General features: G+C 43.2%; 1 protein-coding gene across 1 annotated transcript in view; it reads right to left on the reverse strand.

Moving 5' to 3' along the window:
- PRKAR2A (protein kinase cAMP-dependent type II regulatory subunit alpha) overlaps window positions 1–19059 on the reverse strand; it is an 87138-nt gene extending 68079 nt beyond the window's left edge. Inside the window, exon 1 of the mRNA XM_053378384.1 lies at window positions 18264–19059. Within this exon, the coding sequence (XP_053234359.1) occupies window positions 18264–18528 (265 nt within the window). The 5' untranslated portion in view covers window positions 18529–19059. The remainder of the gene's footprint in view (window positions 1–18263) is intronic.
- Window positions 19060–19138: the final 79 nt, after the last annotated feature.

Genomic DNA, 19138 nt, shown 5'->3' on the forward strand with positions numbered 1-19138 from the left:
TCTGCTTCTAACACGCTGTCTGCCAGTGCTCAGTGGCTACAAGTAGTCAATTTTATATTGTATTTCCAAAGCAAGCAGGATGATGCAATGACTCAGTACCTAGCCTCCATATTTACGTGGACAATACCTATTGTAATTTTATATGAACACCCTGTGATTCCAATGAAAGACAGTATATTAATATTTCACATAAATAAATAAAAATAAATATTTAAGGAAACAGGTTCAGCTATCAGAAGAGTGGAGCTGCACTATAGCAAAACCCAACTGTATTTTTAAAATCTTGGTACAGAGCTACATACTGCAAACACAATGACCATTTATGTATTTATGAAAGTATCCATATACTGCCCTATCATGCAAAGCAACTGACTAATGTTGGTGGGCATGAAAATGACATCTGCACTGCCAAAACACACAAGGAAAATTTAAGCCAGTTTCAACAGCTTTTGTACTGTGGAGGATATTGATACGTTAAAATAAAACTATTTAGGTGACCATAATACTTTGCTTCTTAACTCAATTATTTCCATTGTTTTCCTTACAACAATGGTTAAACAAGTGCCAGGCAGTTTTTTCTGCAGCATAGAGCAGGAGTTTGATGCAAGGTTTGGTTGCGATGTGAATGAGGAACTTGCCCCACTCACATAAGTGATAGCCGTGAGAGAGGCCCCTCGAAGATTCTGAACTTTGCTCTGCATAGGTGCAGAACCTATAAATGACACCAAACAGAGGCCATGAAGAACATTAAGCCTACTGGGTGACCTTTGGTGAGTCACTACGTCTTAGCTTAATTCACGTCACAGGACTGCTGCAAAGATAAAGCAAGGGATAAACTAGGTATGGCACCCTGAGAGAGTGGGAGGAAGGGTGAGATGAAAGTGAAATAAGTAAATAAATATCCAAGCAGCAATAAAAAGACACTTTCCAATTAATCCCTATGCCTCAAGACAGACCAGCTGTTTTAAATCTCAGCTAAAGCATCCATGACAGATCCAACCTCTGCTTAAAAACCTCCAAGGAAAGAGTCCACCACATCTCATGGAAGTCTGTTCCACTGCCAAACTGCTTTTACTGTCAGAAAGTTTTTTCGAATGTTTAGTCAGAATCTCCTTTCTTGTGACTTGAGGTTCAAGTCCTACCCTCCAGAGTAGGAGAAAACAAGCTTGCTCCCTCTTGCTAGTCTACTAGAAGTTAGAAGGCGCATGTTGCTGGTGCCATGTGGTGGAAAATGCTCCCAGCAGAGGTTCTGGATTCTGACTTTCTGAAATCTCTTGAAGATCTCTTTATGCTGACAGGCCTTTGCAGCTGTTGAGTGGTCAGTCGGTTTAGTGATTCTCGGTATTGTTTCTTCTGGTGCTTCACATTTTATTGTGAAAAGCTACATAGACATTTTATGATATGATATAGAAATATTTTTATAAATAAGTAACTGCCAGGAAAAATCTAACTATACCCACACATTACCTGCTATCATTCTAAGAAAAAGTTGGTGCCAGCCTAAGTCACTAAGTCAGGCCTACTGGTCGATCCTGGGACCCTCAGCTAATTACTCCCCCCCCCTAAAAAAAAGGTCAACATCTCTGCATCTCTGGCTCCCTAAAAAAACTCAACAACTTTGGTCAATCCAATGGGTAGTTCACTGAAGTTTTTATATAGCAGGAGTAGATCACAGTCTCTTGGAAGTTGGACGGCCTGAACTAAGTCATCAACATAATACACAAGGAAAATTACAGTGTGTGAAATAAGCCATCCTGTTTTACATTCAAAGATCCAGGGTAGCTTTTGATCACATAAATTGCAATGGGGAACACTGATGATGGCAAATGACCATGGCTCAATAAAGACAACCTGTTGCAGAGGTCAGTATGGTTAAGCAGTTGCCAAAAGCGTGAGAGCTTGAAAGGGCCCATCATCAGGGGTTCCCATATGGTATCCCCAGTGCCAATGAGTCTCTGACCATGGATCAGATCCAGGTAGCAGCTCATCTTCCTCCTATTCAGAACAGTCACTGCCTGCAAGTAAAACACATCTAGAGTACACAGGTGACTGATGGCTACAAATGTTGGTACCAGCAAACCAGATAAAAAACAAAGGATTTTTGACCAGCAGTGTGGAGATTTCCCACGAGCCGGTGTTTTGATTAAGGGCAAGAAATTTACTTTATTATTTCTGCATTTAATTTAAAATTTAGTTAAGGGTTTCAAAGCCATACAGAGTCTAGGAGAAACAGACTGCTTGCTAACAAGGGCCTGATGGTTTCCCTAAGCAACAATCATGTTCAAGTGGAATGTATTGGGGGGGGGGGAAGAAAAGAGAACAGACTCTGCTTGCTATCAAACAGAAGCTGATTACACTTCCTTTTCCAAAACTGAATACGATAGTGTAATTGATATGTGATCAAATAACCAATCAGAAAATTCTGGTGAATGTTGCTTTGCTAGCTGACATGATTCACTCTCCTCGGTGCAGTAGCAAAATGACCGAGGAAAAAGCAGTCACAAATGTCTCTCCAGCAGGCTGCAAACTCACATAAGTCATGCTAAGCCATGGTTTGGCCTAATGTGGTATGAAAATAGCACAAAATTCCAAAATAAGGAGTAAAAGGAAAGGAAAAGGTTTCCATTTGCAAAGAACTCACATATGAGGAAAAGTGTGTTTGGGACTTGTGACTATGGGAGAACTTGGTAGAAATACTCTGAGTCTGAAACAGTGAAAAGCAGGAAAATGTTTTTTTGTCTGAACATGACATTACTGACCTGCAATAAATTGATAGGTATTAGAAATACTAATATTAGGTACTTGAAATTCATAATTTACAGGGAATTCCACTACAACTAGATGTAACAGCAACTTCTTTAGATGGCCTTACCAAGATGATTAGACAAATTTATTAAGAAATGATCAATCATTGGATAATAACCACAAAAGGGTGTGTGTGTATATATCTATACTCTTTCTTCAGAAAACTATAGCCCAACGACCAGATGCTGAGGACAAATCACATGGGATCAATTATATACAGCACAAATGCATATTAGACAATTTATAAATAATACATTATGATGGTCATTGCTAGAGACAGAATGCTGGCCTAGATGGATCTTTAGTCTGACCCTGAACACATTTCCTCAGGATCTCTTGGGAAGAAAACAAAAGAAACCACCTCATGTATAACTAGCATACCATGTGGCCTGTTGAAGTGGCATAGACAGAAAAAGACAAGCTCAAAACACTAGGGAACAGTTTAAACAAGTTTTAAAATCTCTTTAGCTTGTCTACACCACACAATAGTACAAGATACCGTATTTTTCGCCCTATAGGACACACTTTCCCCCCTCCAAAAATGAAGGGGAAATCTGGGTGCGTCCTATGGGGCGAATGCAGGCTTTCGCTGATGCCTGGAGAGCGAGAGGGGTCGGTGCGCACCGACCCCTCTCGCTCTCCAGGCTTCAGGAAGACATCCACAGCCTAGGCAGCCCTGTGGGAGTTCCCGCAGGGCTGTCTAGGCTGCGGATAGTAGGCTGCTTCCCGGAGCGCTGGGCGTGCTGAAAGCAGAGCTCCCGGCGCTTCGGGAACACATCTGCAGCCTAGGCAGCCTTGCGGGAGGTCCCGCAGGGATGTCTAGGCTGCGGATAGCAGCCTGCTTCCCAGAGCGTCGGGCGCCCTGAAAGCAGAGCGCCCGGCGCTTCGGGAACACATCCGCAACCTAGGCAGCCCTGCGGCTGCGGATAGCGGCCTGCTGCCCGGCGGACTCTGCTTCAGGGTGCCCCTCACGCCGGGCATACATCCGCAGCGTGGGTAGCCCTGCAGGAGTTCCCCGCAGGGCTCCCCATGCTGCGGATAGCAGCCTGCCGCCCGGCGGGCGGGCGGGGCGCCCTGAAGCAGAGCGCCCCTCGCGCCGGGCAGACATCCGCAGCGTGGGGAGCCCTGCAGGAGTTCCCCGCAGGGCTCCCCACGCTGCGGATAGCAGCCTGCTGCCCGCCGGGCGGGGCGCCCTGAAGCAGAGCGCCCCTCGCGCCGGGCAGACATTGGCCAGCCCCACAAGCTCGGGGGACAGCAGGGAGGCGCAGCGCCGCCATCCCGCTGTTCCTCGACCTGGTTCGGTTTCCCCGACCCGGTTTCCCCCCCAAAAAACTAGGTGCGTCCTATGGGATGGAGCATCCTATGGGACGAAAAATACGGTAAATCTCAAGTAACAACTGCTGTCATACGAAGCACTTATTCATGGCACAAATGCTAGAACAGCTTTCTAGTGAGATGTATGTGGTCACCACCAATCTCATTCCCAGCAACCTCTGGGATGCACAAAGGGCTTGGGGGTTGGATGGGGTTTTCTTCCTTTTGTGTGGGATATGCAGAAAGTAAGAAACAGTGGCAGTTTCTACTGGACAGGACTTCTGGTTCTTACTTGTTCAAAATCTGTTCTGGAGAAGAGAATTTGTGGGCTGCTGGGTTTCCTGCTTTCCGGTTTCATAGCAATGGTGGAGATGCATTCTCATGCCTGATTCTGAATGCTCCATTTTATTTTTGAAAAATAAAATTTCTTGCCATTTTGACTTTATAGAGAATGAAACACAAATAAGCAGTGTACTACCCAAGTGCATAGTATGTAGGAAACCTACTCCTACCTTCTAATATCCTGAACAAAAAGGAAATGTGGACTTGGTAGTATTTTAAAAATTACATACTCCATTACAAGTACAGTGGTACCTCGGGTTACATACGCTTCAGGTTACAGACTCCGCTAACCCAGAAATAGTACCTCAGGTTAAGAACTTTGCTTCAGGATGAGAACAGAAATCGCACGGCAGTGGCGCAGCACAGCAGCAGGAGGCCCCCATTAGCTAAAGTGGTGCTTCAGGTTAAGAATAGTTTCAGGTTAAGAACGGACCTCCGGAACAAATTAAGTACGTAACCTGAGGTACCACTGTATCTAGGTTTTCAATGCAATGGGTTTCTGATTTTAACTCTTCAGTCCCCCCCACTCCAAATCCTAACTCCGCTATCACCACACAAAAGGCCTGCCAAGCTGTCTGCCCACACAAATTTAACTGATAGGATAGTTTTAATAACTGGCCTAAACTACTTACTGAGAAGGAATTGCTACTTGCCCTACTCACATGACAAACTCTGACTGACAAATTGTAGGGAAGGTTGTGTTGGGGCGCTTAGAGCTCTTGGAGACGGAAGTTAAAGGGAAGGGCAAAATCCTGAAGTGGTTTCTCTGCCCCATAACAGAAGATCCTGTCATGCCCCTGCAAAGTGATTTGAGAAGAATAAAAAACCAAAGATGATTTCTTCTTGTGTTTCTCTAAACAAGGTTGGGGGGTGGGGGCAGCTGCAACCTAATTACATGCAGCACCAGGCTGTCTGTACACAGCTACATGCAAGGTTCGCTGCACTTTCAGCTGTGGAACACATGACTGGTGATGCATTGGGGGGGGTCAGGGAGTAAGCTTGGGGTGGAGGCATCCAGGTTCAAAACATTTAAAGAAGCATTGGGCTAAATGCAAAGTTGGTATAACAGAAACTTACAAGTATAATTCATAGGGCTAAAAACATCAGTAAAAAAATGCAAGCAGGGAAAACCAAAGCCCATCAATTCTGGCATTAAGACAGAAGAATAAGCAAGGCCAAGGAGGATTTTGAGGAATAGCTATTTTAAAACCTTTAGAAACTGGACGATTGCCAGCTGCTTCAGTAATAGGGAGTAGCATGCATAATAAGTATCACATATATTGGTGCAGCAAGCACACATTCAAAGCCACTTTGCTATAAAAGAATCCAGAATATTGGTGTAACAATATTTGTCTTTTATATTTCAAAATCAAAAGTTAACAAAATCTTCACCTAGTATTCCAAGATAAAAGGTGACAGTAAATGTGGTACAGATCAGGGGGATCTAAACTGATTACTTATATTCAATCATACCTGTAGTTGGAAAGCAAGATGGTTTTAATCGAAGTTTCAACATTTTGCTCGTGAGTCACCAAGTTCTCCCAGCAACAACCCAGCTTTAACAGAACATTTTGTCCCAGATTTCTTATAGGTTCTATGAAACTTTGGGTGCTTTGAAACAAGCAGTAAAAAACCAAACAGAACTTGATTCTGAAGGGAAGAAAAGAAACACTGATCTCCCAACTTTCCATCACAAAAACGTAGTACACTTACTTTTCTAAACACTGCACTTTAGGAGTCAAAATACTAGATCACACATATATATGTATGGATTTAAGATGTTCTTCCTCTTCCCTCTCCTTTTCAGCTCTGGTTAACAGTGTCTTTATTCTTGTGTAGACAGAATTTTATAAAATTGGTTGGTATCCAAGAACTGACTAGTCATGTATGTTTAACCAGCAAGGCAAAAAAAATCCCTCTTCAGCTAACAACAGCTATTATTTCTTGGTAATTAAGCAGCTTTGTATTCTAGGAAGACAGCACCTATCTTGCATAAACTACAGAGGTCAGCTCTTCTAAGGAGATGAGAGATTAGGACAGAATACTGCCATGCAAAAACAGCTGGGTATCTCGTGTACAAGAAATAAAACAAAACAAAAATCCCACAATTTTGAATACTTCCCCAGATCAGTATTATAGAAAATATTTAAGAACCAAGAGAAGGATATCTAAATAGTCAAAGAAAAAGACAAGTGGTGCCCTTACCACAGGCCTCTTGGCATAATGCAAAGCCTTCAAAAAGAACATTACAAAGAGCCTTGTGATGCCCTAAAGACCAACAAATTTATTTTGACATAAGCTTTCTTGGGTCAGAAGCAACTTTGTCACACTTCTGGCAAAGTACACTCTAATCCTTCACAATCTGTATACCCTCACTGCATCAGGCTATCAGAAATATGCTGTAGTTAACAAACACACATAATAGTGTAGAAAAAATACATACAAATGCCAATGTATGTGTCAGGGAACTGCCATCGGAAGAACAGGAGGTGAAAGGGCTCACAGAGGTTGGGAGAGACTTATTAGCTGAGGAGGGAACCAGCAGGGGGAGAGAAGGAGCTCCAAGGGAAAGTGAGGCGGAGGGATGGCTCAGAGACACTTCCAGCGAAAACAGTGGGGAGGTTTCAGGACCTCCTATAGGGACACCCACTCCTCGCCGGAAACTGTCGCGCCGAGAGTCCAGAAGGCGCGTTTCCGTTAAGGAGCTTTTATGCTGGAAGAAATTCCGTAAACGCCCACTGTCGGATTCTACCAGCGACTGACGGAGCCATGCTTAAGGAGCTCCGTTACAGACAGAGGTTTGTGGACTGAGCCAAACTCTGAGGGACTAGGAATTTCACGCACAAGCAGCTAATCATCCCATCACAGTATGTAAATAACATTCTAGGAATATCTGTGAAACATTCACAAAACCAGAAGCTGTAGGTGTTAGAGTAAATGTTGATGAAAATGATCTGTTGTCTTCAAACTAAAAATACAGATATAATTATTATTCAGAAGGAAAGAATACTATCTTTCATGTATGATCTGAGACCGTATTTATCCAAAAAAAATTTAAGTCTCAAAAAAACCTAACTTGGACATTCATATTTTCATTATACAATTTATTTTTTAAATAAATACCTATAACAGTTTCATATGCCGCAGGGAACACTGATAAAATTGAGAGAGTAGTTCCATGCAAACATAGAAGTGCCCATTTTGTGCATGACTCTGTTAGTTTAGAACCACAGGAGAAAGTCTCAGCAAGCCTTTGCTTTGTGCACTTCTCCCACCTGGCTTTTTAAAAACATTATTTGAACTTTAAACCAGCCTTTCCCAACCTTAAGACCCCATATGCTGTTGGACAAAAATATCATTACCACCAGCCAGTATGGTAGCCAAACAACATCTGGGAATACAAGGTTAGGGAAGGTTGGTAAACTAATCAGTTTTTCAGTGGTTCAGATACATATAAACTCTGGTTAAAAGCAAAACTGGTCTCTTTCTTTTGGCCAAGTGAGGAGAGGAGAGAGCCAACCTTGGGTTTTCCAAAGCTCATTCCATAGCATTAAGTCTGGGGTGGCCAAATTCTGTATCAGGAACACCATGTTTTGCAGTTCCCAGTATCCTCCCCAAAATTTTTGATCGGCCTAACAAACCCTGCTCTCTGCAGCTGTTTGGCCTGCAGGTAAATGAAAGCAAAGGGGAGCACAAAGGAGAAAGTAGTACTTAATCTGCCACACTAAAGGTTTTTCACAGGGCACTGAATTAATGGGAAGTGCCAATGAAAGAATGAGAGCAAGTAATAAGAAAAGAAAGTATGAATAAAACTGAAGCTTTAGGCCAGGCATGTCCAAAGTCCGTTTCAGGGGCCTAATCTGGCCCACCGGTCGGTTTAATCTGGCTTCTGTGGATCTTGGGGTAAAATCCAAAAAAAGGTCAACAACTTCAATCCCAAAAAAAGGTCAACTTCATCAAATCTGGCCCTCTTTGAAAAGAAGAACTTGCATTCACTGTTAAGATGCAAATACCAGTGTCTTATCTGCAATGCATCACTCACAACAAAGAAAACCATTTGAAACACTGCTAGGAAACAATCACAAAGAATATTTAATGAGAATACCAGAATTAAGGAAAAATAAATTAAACTACATTAAAGAAGTCAAACACACTACTTTCAGCAGTCACTAAAGAAGATGACTCAAAGACTAAAGCCTGTGTTGCTATTACATGGAACATCACTCATGCTAAACAAATTCTGATTGAAAAATTGTCAACAAAATACTGCAGAAATGTTGTGATTTTAGATTCAAACACAGCAAATTCCAATACAACACCACGCTACAGAGGCGAATCTTCCAAATCAGTGCTAATCTTGCTGACATGATGCATAATTATCTGAAGAATTCTCTAGCAACCAGGAAACAAGCCACAGTAGTGAAGCAAATAATGCTCATGAAAAGCACTGACAATGGCAATGTACTACAGGATAAACTTCAGAGTATTGCAACACATGGAAGACCTGCAACAGTAGAAAGAAAGGAAAGTTCCTATTGCTACAGTTGGCATCCATATGTCTGAAGAGAGACAATGGAAGAGTGCGCCATCAAGGGTCAAGTCAAACAATTGGGAGTTACAGTGCCTGCTGTGACTCTAGAGACCAATATAGGCTTGGGAGAGAATATCTTTGCTTGAGACTCTGTTCTGCCCTGTAGTGCCCAAAATCTTCCTGATGCAGTGCACATGGTGTTGTGGCATCGCTCCTGGTGGGTGTAAGTTGCCCATGACTCACTTACATAAAGCAGTATGCTCAACATACAAGTCTGACAAACCCTCGTCTTGGTATTGGTTGCTAGCATCACATTCTCCCAGACCCTTTTGGAGAGGTGAGCCACTGCCATAACTGCCTTACCAATACATTTCCCTAGCTCAGCATCAATGGAAAGGTTACTGGTTATGGTAGAGCACAGGCGAAATTGTCTACCACCTCCAGCATGTGGTCACCAAAGCTGATAACATGGAGTGCTGGCAAAGTCATGACCAAAGATGTCTTAATGTACTCCTGAAAAGTGGTCCAGTTTCCAGATTTTCCCCATGTTGGTTGCATCGTCCACCGTGAAGATCTCATTTGTGGATATATAAAGTAGGAAAACAGTGCTGGAAAATGTCAGTTTTATCCATATGACTGGGAGCACTCATCCCCAGTTCACTTAAGAGGTGGCTCCAGAAGACAAACCTAGTTATGTTTCTTTCTACTGTGTTGGGACATACAGATCAGTCAGCAATGCCTTAAATAAATTTGTTGAACTGCTGAAGCCTAGCAGTACTTTTATTTTTTTAAAGGAAAAGTCATTATCAGCTAGAGGGTAAAGAATAAACACAGGATCTGACGTTAACTCAGTATTTGCAGAATCTCCATTTGGCATTCCATGGTAAAGACAGAATTATTTCTGTCCTTGCACTGACACACTTCATGCTTAAAGCTTTGGGCTCAGAGCCATAGCATCAAAAGGCTTCAAACACTTTCCTTTTTCCCATGAAGTGGAAGTGAAAAATCACAAAATTAGGAAATTGAGATCCTGCTTTGCCTTTCCTGTAAATCTATTTAGGAATGATATAATCTGTGGTGGCTGTCAGATTCACAAAACCATGGCTATAGAAACATGAATGGAACTGCTGGAACATCAGGAGGACCAGGCTCTATGATGCATAAATCAGTGTCAATAATCATGTTCTGGGAGCAAGTGCCAAGTGTTAAGTATCATCTAATTAAGAATGCTAAACCGTGGTTTACCATTGTGTGCAAATGCAGCCATGGCTGGCCTTGGGCATCTCTCAGTCTCCATGATCCTCACCTATAAAATACAAAATTTTAATTGACTGCGTTTGAGCCTTTGTTGAGCTCTGCCAGTCATGTTGCGTAGTGTGATTTGATGCTAGAATCCCCTTATTTGGATTAATTCTAGATTAATGTTTTCAAATAACCTATCATCACAAAAGGACGCGGGTGGCGCTGTGGGTAAAAGCCTCAGCGCCTAGGACTTGCCGATCGTCAGGTCGGCGGTTCAAATCCCTGCGGCGGGGTGCGCTCCCGTTGCTCGGTCCCAGCGCCTGCCAACCTAGCAGTTCGAAAGCACCCCCGGGTGCAAGTAGGGACCGCTTACTAGCGGGAAGGTAAACGGCGTTTCCGTGTGCGGCTCTGGCTCGCCAGAGCAGCAATGTCACGCTGGCCACGTGACCCGGAAGTGTCTTCGGACAGCGCTGGCCCCCGGCCTCTTGAGTAAGATGGGCGCACAACCCTAGAGTCTGTCAAGACTGGCCCGTACGGGCAGGGGTACATTTTTTATCATCACAAAAGGATCTAGTGATTTTGTATAATTTAATTTTGGGGAAGGTTCATCATATGTGGTAGAAGTAGAAAATAATCATATTTTGAGTGTACCACCAGCATTGAGAGCTATTATTCTAAGCAGTCAGCCTGGAGTCAAATATCAATTACACATTATTTTATAATTATTCTCCCTTAGGTTTTGACAGATTCCTCAGGCTTCACCTTTTATAAATATGCAATACATTTAAATGATTATTTAATTTATGTTATACTTTGCCATTGTCAGTGAATTATCTTGAAATGTTGCTATGTTTTATTATGTGCAGTTTTCTTATGATGAGCCACTTTCAGCATTGTTTACCATGTTAATGGGACATTCAAATAAAAATGATGATCTGATATATGAGGAAATCATTTCCCACCACCCATAAGCTTTTAAAAAAACACTATCACAACTGTCATCAACATTTAATAGTAGACTATAAATTTTGACAAATTCTTTAAATTAATCTGAAAAAGGAAATACTTTGGAGGGAGGAATGATGTTGGGTAACTTAGAGGTGTGGGCAGGTTTTTCAATTCTGAGTTGAATAGACGCTATGCACTGTATGAATTGAATTATGGTTCTCTTTGAACCATAGGTAGATCACACAAGCCTGAAGTCTGCCCATCCCTGATGTATGATGAAATACTTGCCAGGGACAATGTTTTCTACTTTTGAAGACACATGCAGGGACTCATGTCGTCTCTTCTATAGGTCATTCTCATAAATTCTGTGTGGGAAAGGTGGGACAGTTTTCTACTTGCACTGTTGAAAGGGAAAAGAATTCTGCATGCGCTCAAAGAAAATTTTACTACTCAGCGTATAATGGAGATAATTATTGGCTATGAAGCCTGGTCACAACTTGGCAACTTAAAAGCATGACTTGAACAGCAGAAGATGACTGAACAATATTTCAGCAGTACACATGCTTAAATAAGTCTATAAAAGTACATGCCTGTGCTAGTTTGCGCAGAAGTGAGCCACACTTGGCTCAACAGAGCTTACTCCCAGGTAAATGCATAAAAAATGGTATCCTTCATACTGTTTGCCTTTTCTCCCTATATCGAGTTTGGGCCCATGGATAGATTCTGAAGTTTAGATTTGTGTGATATCGAACCAAAGCTACATCATTTGACACTGCCAATTACCAGAGGCTGCGCTCAACAACTTTGGCTGGGTGCTCCCCCCTAAAAAAGGGTCAACAAATTCCGGCACCTCTTTTTCTAGAAAAAAAATGAATACACTGCTCAATTGTAAATGCAATTGTATACAAAGCAAATAAGCCTTTAAAGAGAAAAAGAGTGTATAGCAAGTTATCACCAAATTAATATTTAGGGGGAAGGGAAAGAATGCATACTGAGTAACTGGCAAACCCTAGAGCGGAATGCCCACACAGATAAACTCTGACATGTAAATGGGACATTCTATGGCATCATAATGGCATTAGGTGATTGACATCTGTCAAAGTTCAAAGAAAGTTGCTGTAACAGCTGACATTGACAGATATAGTAAGCACCTTTGGTGCTAAAAGTGTATCTTTAATCAGTTAATTGGCAATGAGAACACACTTTCAAAGAAGCTCCCTGTAACCACTGGGTTATAGAAAAGATAGGTGCCAAATGGCTTCTGGGACCTGGGTTGTGGGACCAAAACAGAATGTCTAGTCACCACTGGGGTGTGTGTCGGCAACACTTTTTATTTATTATTTTGAAAAGCATGAACTAATACGCAATTTACGTAAGTGACACATTGTTAATATCACATTTTTAGCAGCAACTGTTAATAGATGATTAATTGGGTGCAATAAAAAATTGTACCATACTTCAGTTTTCAAAACACCCTACTCTTTATTGTTAAACTCCTTAAAATATTGTCTATCCTTAACATACACTTCGAGGCTTCAAAGCAAAGTAATCCTCGAGTGTCAGCCGGGCACAAAAATAGCACCCAGAGTTTTTCAGGCTCTCACAAATGGAGAATCTTTAGATGCAAAATGCGCCTGGCGCCCTGCTAATTTTGAACCCTGATAGGGGAAACGTAACCTTGGGCCCATAGGCCTGTCTTGGCCCTGCCATGATTCCCCATTTGGCCTGCAAGGCCTTTTTGGGAAAGGCACTTCCCTCAAGACAACTAACGCCATACAGGTAAGGACAGGGCTTGTCAAAAGCCTATTTTCTGTAGCTCCCAAAGCACTTGACAACCAGCTGGTTGTCATGAGCCTTTGAAGCACTGCACAAAGCAGGAACTCAAGAGTGCATGAGAGAGTTATCAGTGAAGGGAGGGAGAGCAAGGCTGCTTGGGTTCAGGTGCACCAGAAAACTCCCTGAAAACTTTATTTCACACTGCATATTTAGTTATAAGACTAACCTATTCCACATTTCCATATATGTAGTGACTTTAAGGTGGGTAACGAAGTCATATGGCCACAAAAAAGATTTAAAAGATTAAGACATACCTATATGGGGGACTAGGAGGTCAAAATTGATTATTTCGTCTGTCCAGATATGGTGGTATCTTTGTTACCTATTCTCTCGTACTTTAGGATTTTGTTGTGTATTGTAGTTGCTCACTCTGTATTTTAAACTATTTCTGATTTTATAGACTTTCCACAGCCTCTAGTTAGTACAATAAACTTATGAACTAAAAAAAGTGGTAAAATAAGATGTTTCACACACAAAATAAAATTGTAGTGACAATTCATTTTGGGCTGAGCGAGACTTATCTTCAATTGGAGGATAAAATATGTTGTGTTAACATGACTATATCTCCTTTCAGCTAAAAGGCCCCCACTAATTAAACCACTGATGAAAAAACAGTAATCACTATATTATATACTGAAGAACAACACAGAAACTAGCCTTAGAAAAGGTGGTGTGGGGAATCAATCAAACCCCATCATTGGAAAATACAGTATTCATGAGAAAATGAAAAAACCAAAGGAGCCAAATACATCTCCCACAGCCTAGGTACCACCACCAAAACAAGCCCCACCCTGTCCCACTAAATCACCAAGACAGTAGTGAAACAAAGAACACGCCCTCATCTCAATAGAACAGGCTACAGTAAGTCTCTCGGAGAAAACCAAAGTACAAACTATTAAGAGTTCTAAAAGGGAGCAAAGTGGGTTCTGAAACAAACCAGGAGACTGAATGAATAATACTCAGTAATATATTCTGAGTAACCAGCCTCAGGTAAAACCTTGATGGCAATATTGTAAACCATTTGTGATTTCCAAGGTGTCTTCAAAGTTGGTCCCACATAGTCTCAAATATATTAGCTCACAGTTTGGTCACAACTGCTCTGAATATGGAAAAAACTGATTGCAGTTATAACATTAACTGCTATATAAACCAAAGACCACCACAGTGACCCCAATACAAAGGAAAACAGATTAGCAGAAAATTATTTATAATAAATCTATACTTACTACATAAACAAATCTAACTGCTTATTTTATTACATTTGCATTTCACCCTTCCCTGAAGGAGCTCTGACCACTACACATATGGATTATCCATTTTATCCACACAGCTCTTGAGATTGTGACTGACAAGGTCACCAAATAAGCTTCGTGGCTCAGCCAGGATTTGAAATGGAATCTTTCTGGTCCAAAACTGTAGCTATTAAACTCTCAGTTGGCTCAAATAAGAACTTGGGAGACAAAACACATTAGCTTGGAACCTAAATTACTCTGCTATTAAAGTAAGGGGGGGAGTTTTAGTCAAAAACCCTACATGCCCTTGCACCACATTGTACATCATTTCCAAAGGTCCATCAATCCCCTGGAACAGATTTTCAAGGGACAGCAAAGGGAAGGGGGAAGCTAGAAATCCCTTTCCCGTTAATGTTAAGTCTGGTCCATTCATAGAAGGAAAGTTGGGAACTAAGTTACTGAGTATTAACTCCAAATTCACAATTTAGTGTTAAGGAGTATTAGATACAAGGACAGAAGAGCTTGGGCTGACTAGAAACATCTAACTATGATGAAAGACAGGTAAGTTATATATAAAATTTAAATAATCTTACACAATGTTCAAAATTAGCTGGGCGCCAGTCACATTTTGCAACTGGCAACCAGCCTTTTATGACTGGATGGAAATATCTGGGCGCCAACTTTTTGCGCTTAGCATCTCCATCTGCTTGGTTGCAGTCAGTTGGTCGGGCACTGTGTGCTACCCTGCAAAACACCTGTTTTCCCGAGCAGCAAAAGATGCATCTTTAAAAAAAAAATGCTGCCAGGTGAATCACCTGGTCTGGTACCATGGGGGGGGGGAGGCACCTGGACATGGCTCCTCTCTTTCCTATCCCAGTTTCTAACACAATGCTACAGGTGAAAGTGCAACCTGGCAAGGCAAATGGATCACTTGAGAACTCCTTACCTCCACACTTGCACTGCATCTTCTGGGGGAAAGGGAATGAAATTTATTTGAAGAGATATTTAGCTCAGGAAGTTAAAGGAATTAATTTAAGAGATACTTAACTTAAACTCACTTGCATTTTTAAAATTTCAACAGCATATGTCACACTAAGAAATAAATCCTACATCATGTCAAGTCTTCACCATGAAAACTGGTTATGCTTTACTGCTGGTTTCTGTAACACCTAATCAATTGATCTAAAACTCAACAGAAAACAATTTCCCCACAACCCCAGCATTCCATTCAACCCTATTTTCTCTTACAGTTACTTCATGCATATTCCCTCATTCATCCCCACAATGCCGTACAACCCTTCTTTGCTCACAACACTCCCTTGCTTCTTAAACCAGAAACTAAATCTATATTTAAACTCACCATTTCATGATCCCTATCCTAAACTTAAGAATGCCAATTCCCTGCAGGATTTCCCTGTTCTGCCTTTTATCATACAGTATTCTGAAATTAAGAACAGAGCAACTCACATAAAGAGAAGGTAAAGTATCTGTCATGGGAATAAAGCACTCCAAGGCTGCACTCATACCAGCATTCATAATTATTGTGGGAAATCAAGTGTGTGTATGTGGTAGGTAAAGTATATGAGAAATGATCAAATTGGGTATTCACTTACATAGGAAAGCCACCTTCAACTATGCAACTGGTAGAATTAATGGTTGAGTTTAAGGATTAACTGCTTAGATCCAGGTTTAATATTCAAGTAGTTATTATTTAGGAGACACTTAGTATTTAAGAGTAATCACACAGTCTTAACAAATTTAGTCCTAGAAAGCCATAATATTTTGTTAGCTTTTAAGGTGGCACAAGGCTCTTTGCTGTATTTGCTGCAACAAATGAACCCAAATATCCTCTTGGAATTTTCTATTTAAAAAAAAAAAAAAAACACCCGATTTTAAAATCTGTAATCACCGACTGCTTTTGATGCGGCTAGACATCATTGTAAAGGGATGAGGGAGCTCTCATGATAGCATGACAGTCCTGACCCAGACTCGTACATAATCTTAACAAACACAAGCCTTACACAGTCCGAACTCTCACTCCCAGCAAAAGTGTATCACAATTCAGGAAGTTACAGTACCTTCTATGAATGTTTCAAAAAAAAAAAAAAAAAGACTAGGGAGGAAAGAAACCTTCCTTACTTTTTCCCTCCTCTCAAGAATGGCAAATTCTTCTCCAACATATCCAGAGTGTGCCCAGCCTAAATGCTATTGTGGGAATCTCCAAAACGTTACCTACATCTACTCAAAGAGAAAGCCTGTTGTTTGTTGTTGTTGTTGTGCCAGGCACTTCTGTCTTCCACTGCCTCCCGCAGTTTGGTCAGACTCATGTTTGTAGCTTTGAAGACACTATCCAACCATCTCGTTCTCTGTCGTCCCCTTCTCCTTGTGCCCTCCATCTTTCCCAACATCAGGGTCTTTTCCAGGGAGTCTTCTCTTCTCATGAGGTGGCCAAAGTATTGGAGCCTCAGCTTCAGGATCTGTCCTTCCAGTGAGCACTCAGGGCTGATTTCCTTCAGAATGGATAGGTTTGATCTTCTTGCAGTCCATGGGACTCTCAAGAGTCTCCTCCAGCACCATAATTCAAAAGCATCAATTCTTCGGCGATCAGCCTTCTTTATGGTCCAGCTCTCACTTCCATACACCACACTCCAAAAGTTAGGGTCATCTCCAGGGGTTCTGCCTTCTCATACATCACGAAAGAACCTACTACTTGCACAAACAGCTCTGCTCCAAGAATGATGGATTCACTTCATGCTCCTCTCGTCCTTCCAGAAACATAGCTGAAAGGCTAGGATCACACTACCACACACACAAAAATGGGTGCTGTAAATCCTCTCCACTCTACCTCACATTCCAGAATGGAGAGGAGACTCCTTCAAGCCACTCCCTCCACCCTCCTGAGATTTCCTTGAAAGCTTTCTTCCTTTCCAGCCGTAAATCCCTCCCTCCCCCTGCTCACAAGAAGGCTCTCATTCATTTAAGACTGACTCAAGCAAGGCAAATTACTCCCACCCATGCAAAATGCTTTTATAAAAATATTTATATACCACAAACTTAAATAGGACTCCACAAGCTTTGCTTTCACATGCCTTATCTCTTTGCCAGGGGGCTAAGATTCAAGTGCAGACATTCTAAAGCAACTGGCACGTCTTCTGAACAATTAACTTCAGTTCCAGTTGTGTGCAAGTACCCTGGTACTAGGACAGACAATGCAATGGCTGGGGACAAGATTAAGCTGCTATTGCAACCGCACTGTCAACAAACCCATAACAATTAATAACCCACTTTGGCAGGCGGAAAAGAATAAAGACAGAAAGGCTCTCTATCTTATACACTGCACCTTCTTTCACTGCGCACGCAAGGTCACACCTACTCCGTGTACGAGAAAGCCACGCACACCCTTGTGCACTCGCTGTTATCTGCAGATCCTTTCTGGCATGTTTATCTGTCGGGCACGTTTTTATGTCTCGCCTTTCTCCCGTCGTGGAACTCAAGAAAACTGCGGTGAGGATCCCCACCCACCCCCTTGGCGCAGAAACAAGCCGTGTAAAGCAGCGAGGGAGAGAGAGAGGATTAAGCCCATCTTTCGCTGATCAGACTAACAAGGGCTGTAATGCGAGCTGAAAAGCGCAACCAGTCCCGCGTTAAGCGATCCTTTTGCAGAAGCCGCAGGCGCGTGGAAGGGCAACTATAATAATAATTAATAATAATAATAATAATACATTTATTATTTGTACCCCGTCCATCTGGCTGGGTTTCCCCAGCCACTCTGGGCGGCTTCCACAAAGACCAAAAATACACTAAGATATCACACATAAAAAACTTCCCTGAACAGGGCTGCCCCTATTGTTTCCTACAGTTCCTGGGGTCTGGGGGCAGTAATAATAATAATCTTTACAGCCTTTAAAACACAACCCCCCAACCCACCCCCACTTGCAGGCCAGGCAGAGGACGGGGTGGAGGGCCACCCCACCCCCAGGCCGCCCCCTGACCCCGACCCACCCCTCACTCACGCTCGAAGTCGGAGTCGGAGTCTTCGTCCCTGCGCTCTTCCTCGCCGTTGGACTCTGTCTGCATGGGCTCGGCGCCGAAGTTGACCCCTTTGCCCCTGGCCCCCACGCCAGCCTGAAGCTCCCTCTGCTGCTGATCGCGGGTTTCCCTCAGGCGGCCGAAGTACTCGGCGGCGAAGGCCAGCAGGTCCGGCGGCCGGTGCCGCAGCACCTCCACCGTGTAGCCCTGCAGCAGCTCCGTCAGACCCGGCGGGATCTCGATGCTCATCTTGCCGCCGAGGCGCGCGGGAGACTCAACGGACGGGCCCGGGAGAGAGAGACAGACAAGACGGAGAGAGAGCGAGAGTCCCTGCTCGCCGTCGCCGCCGCTACAACTACTGTGGCGCTTGGTCGTGGTCGCCGCCGCCGCCGCCCACCTCTATCTATCTCTCCCCCTCAGCTTTCTACGCGGGCCTGGAGCTGGAGGTGGGGGGTGGCCGCCGCCGCCGCCGCTTTCTCCGCCTCCACGTCCTGCCTCCTCCTCCTCGAGCCCTCCGTCAGCCCTGAGGGAACCGTTGCGCTCGCCTCGCCGCCGCCGCCGCTCTCTGACACGCGAGAAAGAGAAAGGAACGGAGCGGCGGGGGAAGGAGGGGCCGGAACGGAAGCGCGAGGCGAGCTGCGCATGCCCAGCAGGAAGCGGCGGAGAGCGCCACAGAGAGAGAGAGAGAGAGAAGCAAGGGAGGGCGGGGAGTGGGCGGGAACACGCTTCATGCGTCACAATAACGGACAAGAGGCGCTCGAGGGATAGATTAGGTGGATAGATAGAAAGCTATCCCCCCACACCTCCGCCCGAGGTGGGCGGGGTGGGAGAAAAACGAATGGGGCGCGTGCATAGAAGG

Source organism: Podarcis raffonei, chromosome 2, assembly GCF_027172205.1.
Source record: "Podarcis raffonei isolate rPodRaf1 chromosome 2, rPodRaf1.pri, whole genome shotgun sequence".
In the NCBI taxonomy this organism is placed as follows: domain Eukaryota; kingdom Metazoa; phylum Chordata; class Lepidosauria; order Squamata; family Lacertidae; genus Podarcis; species Podarcis raffonei.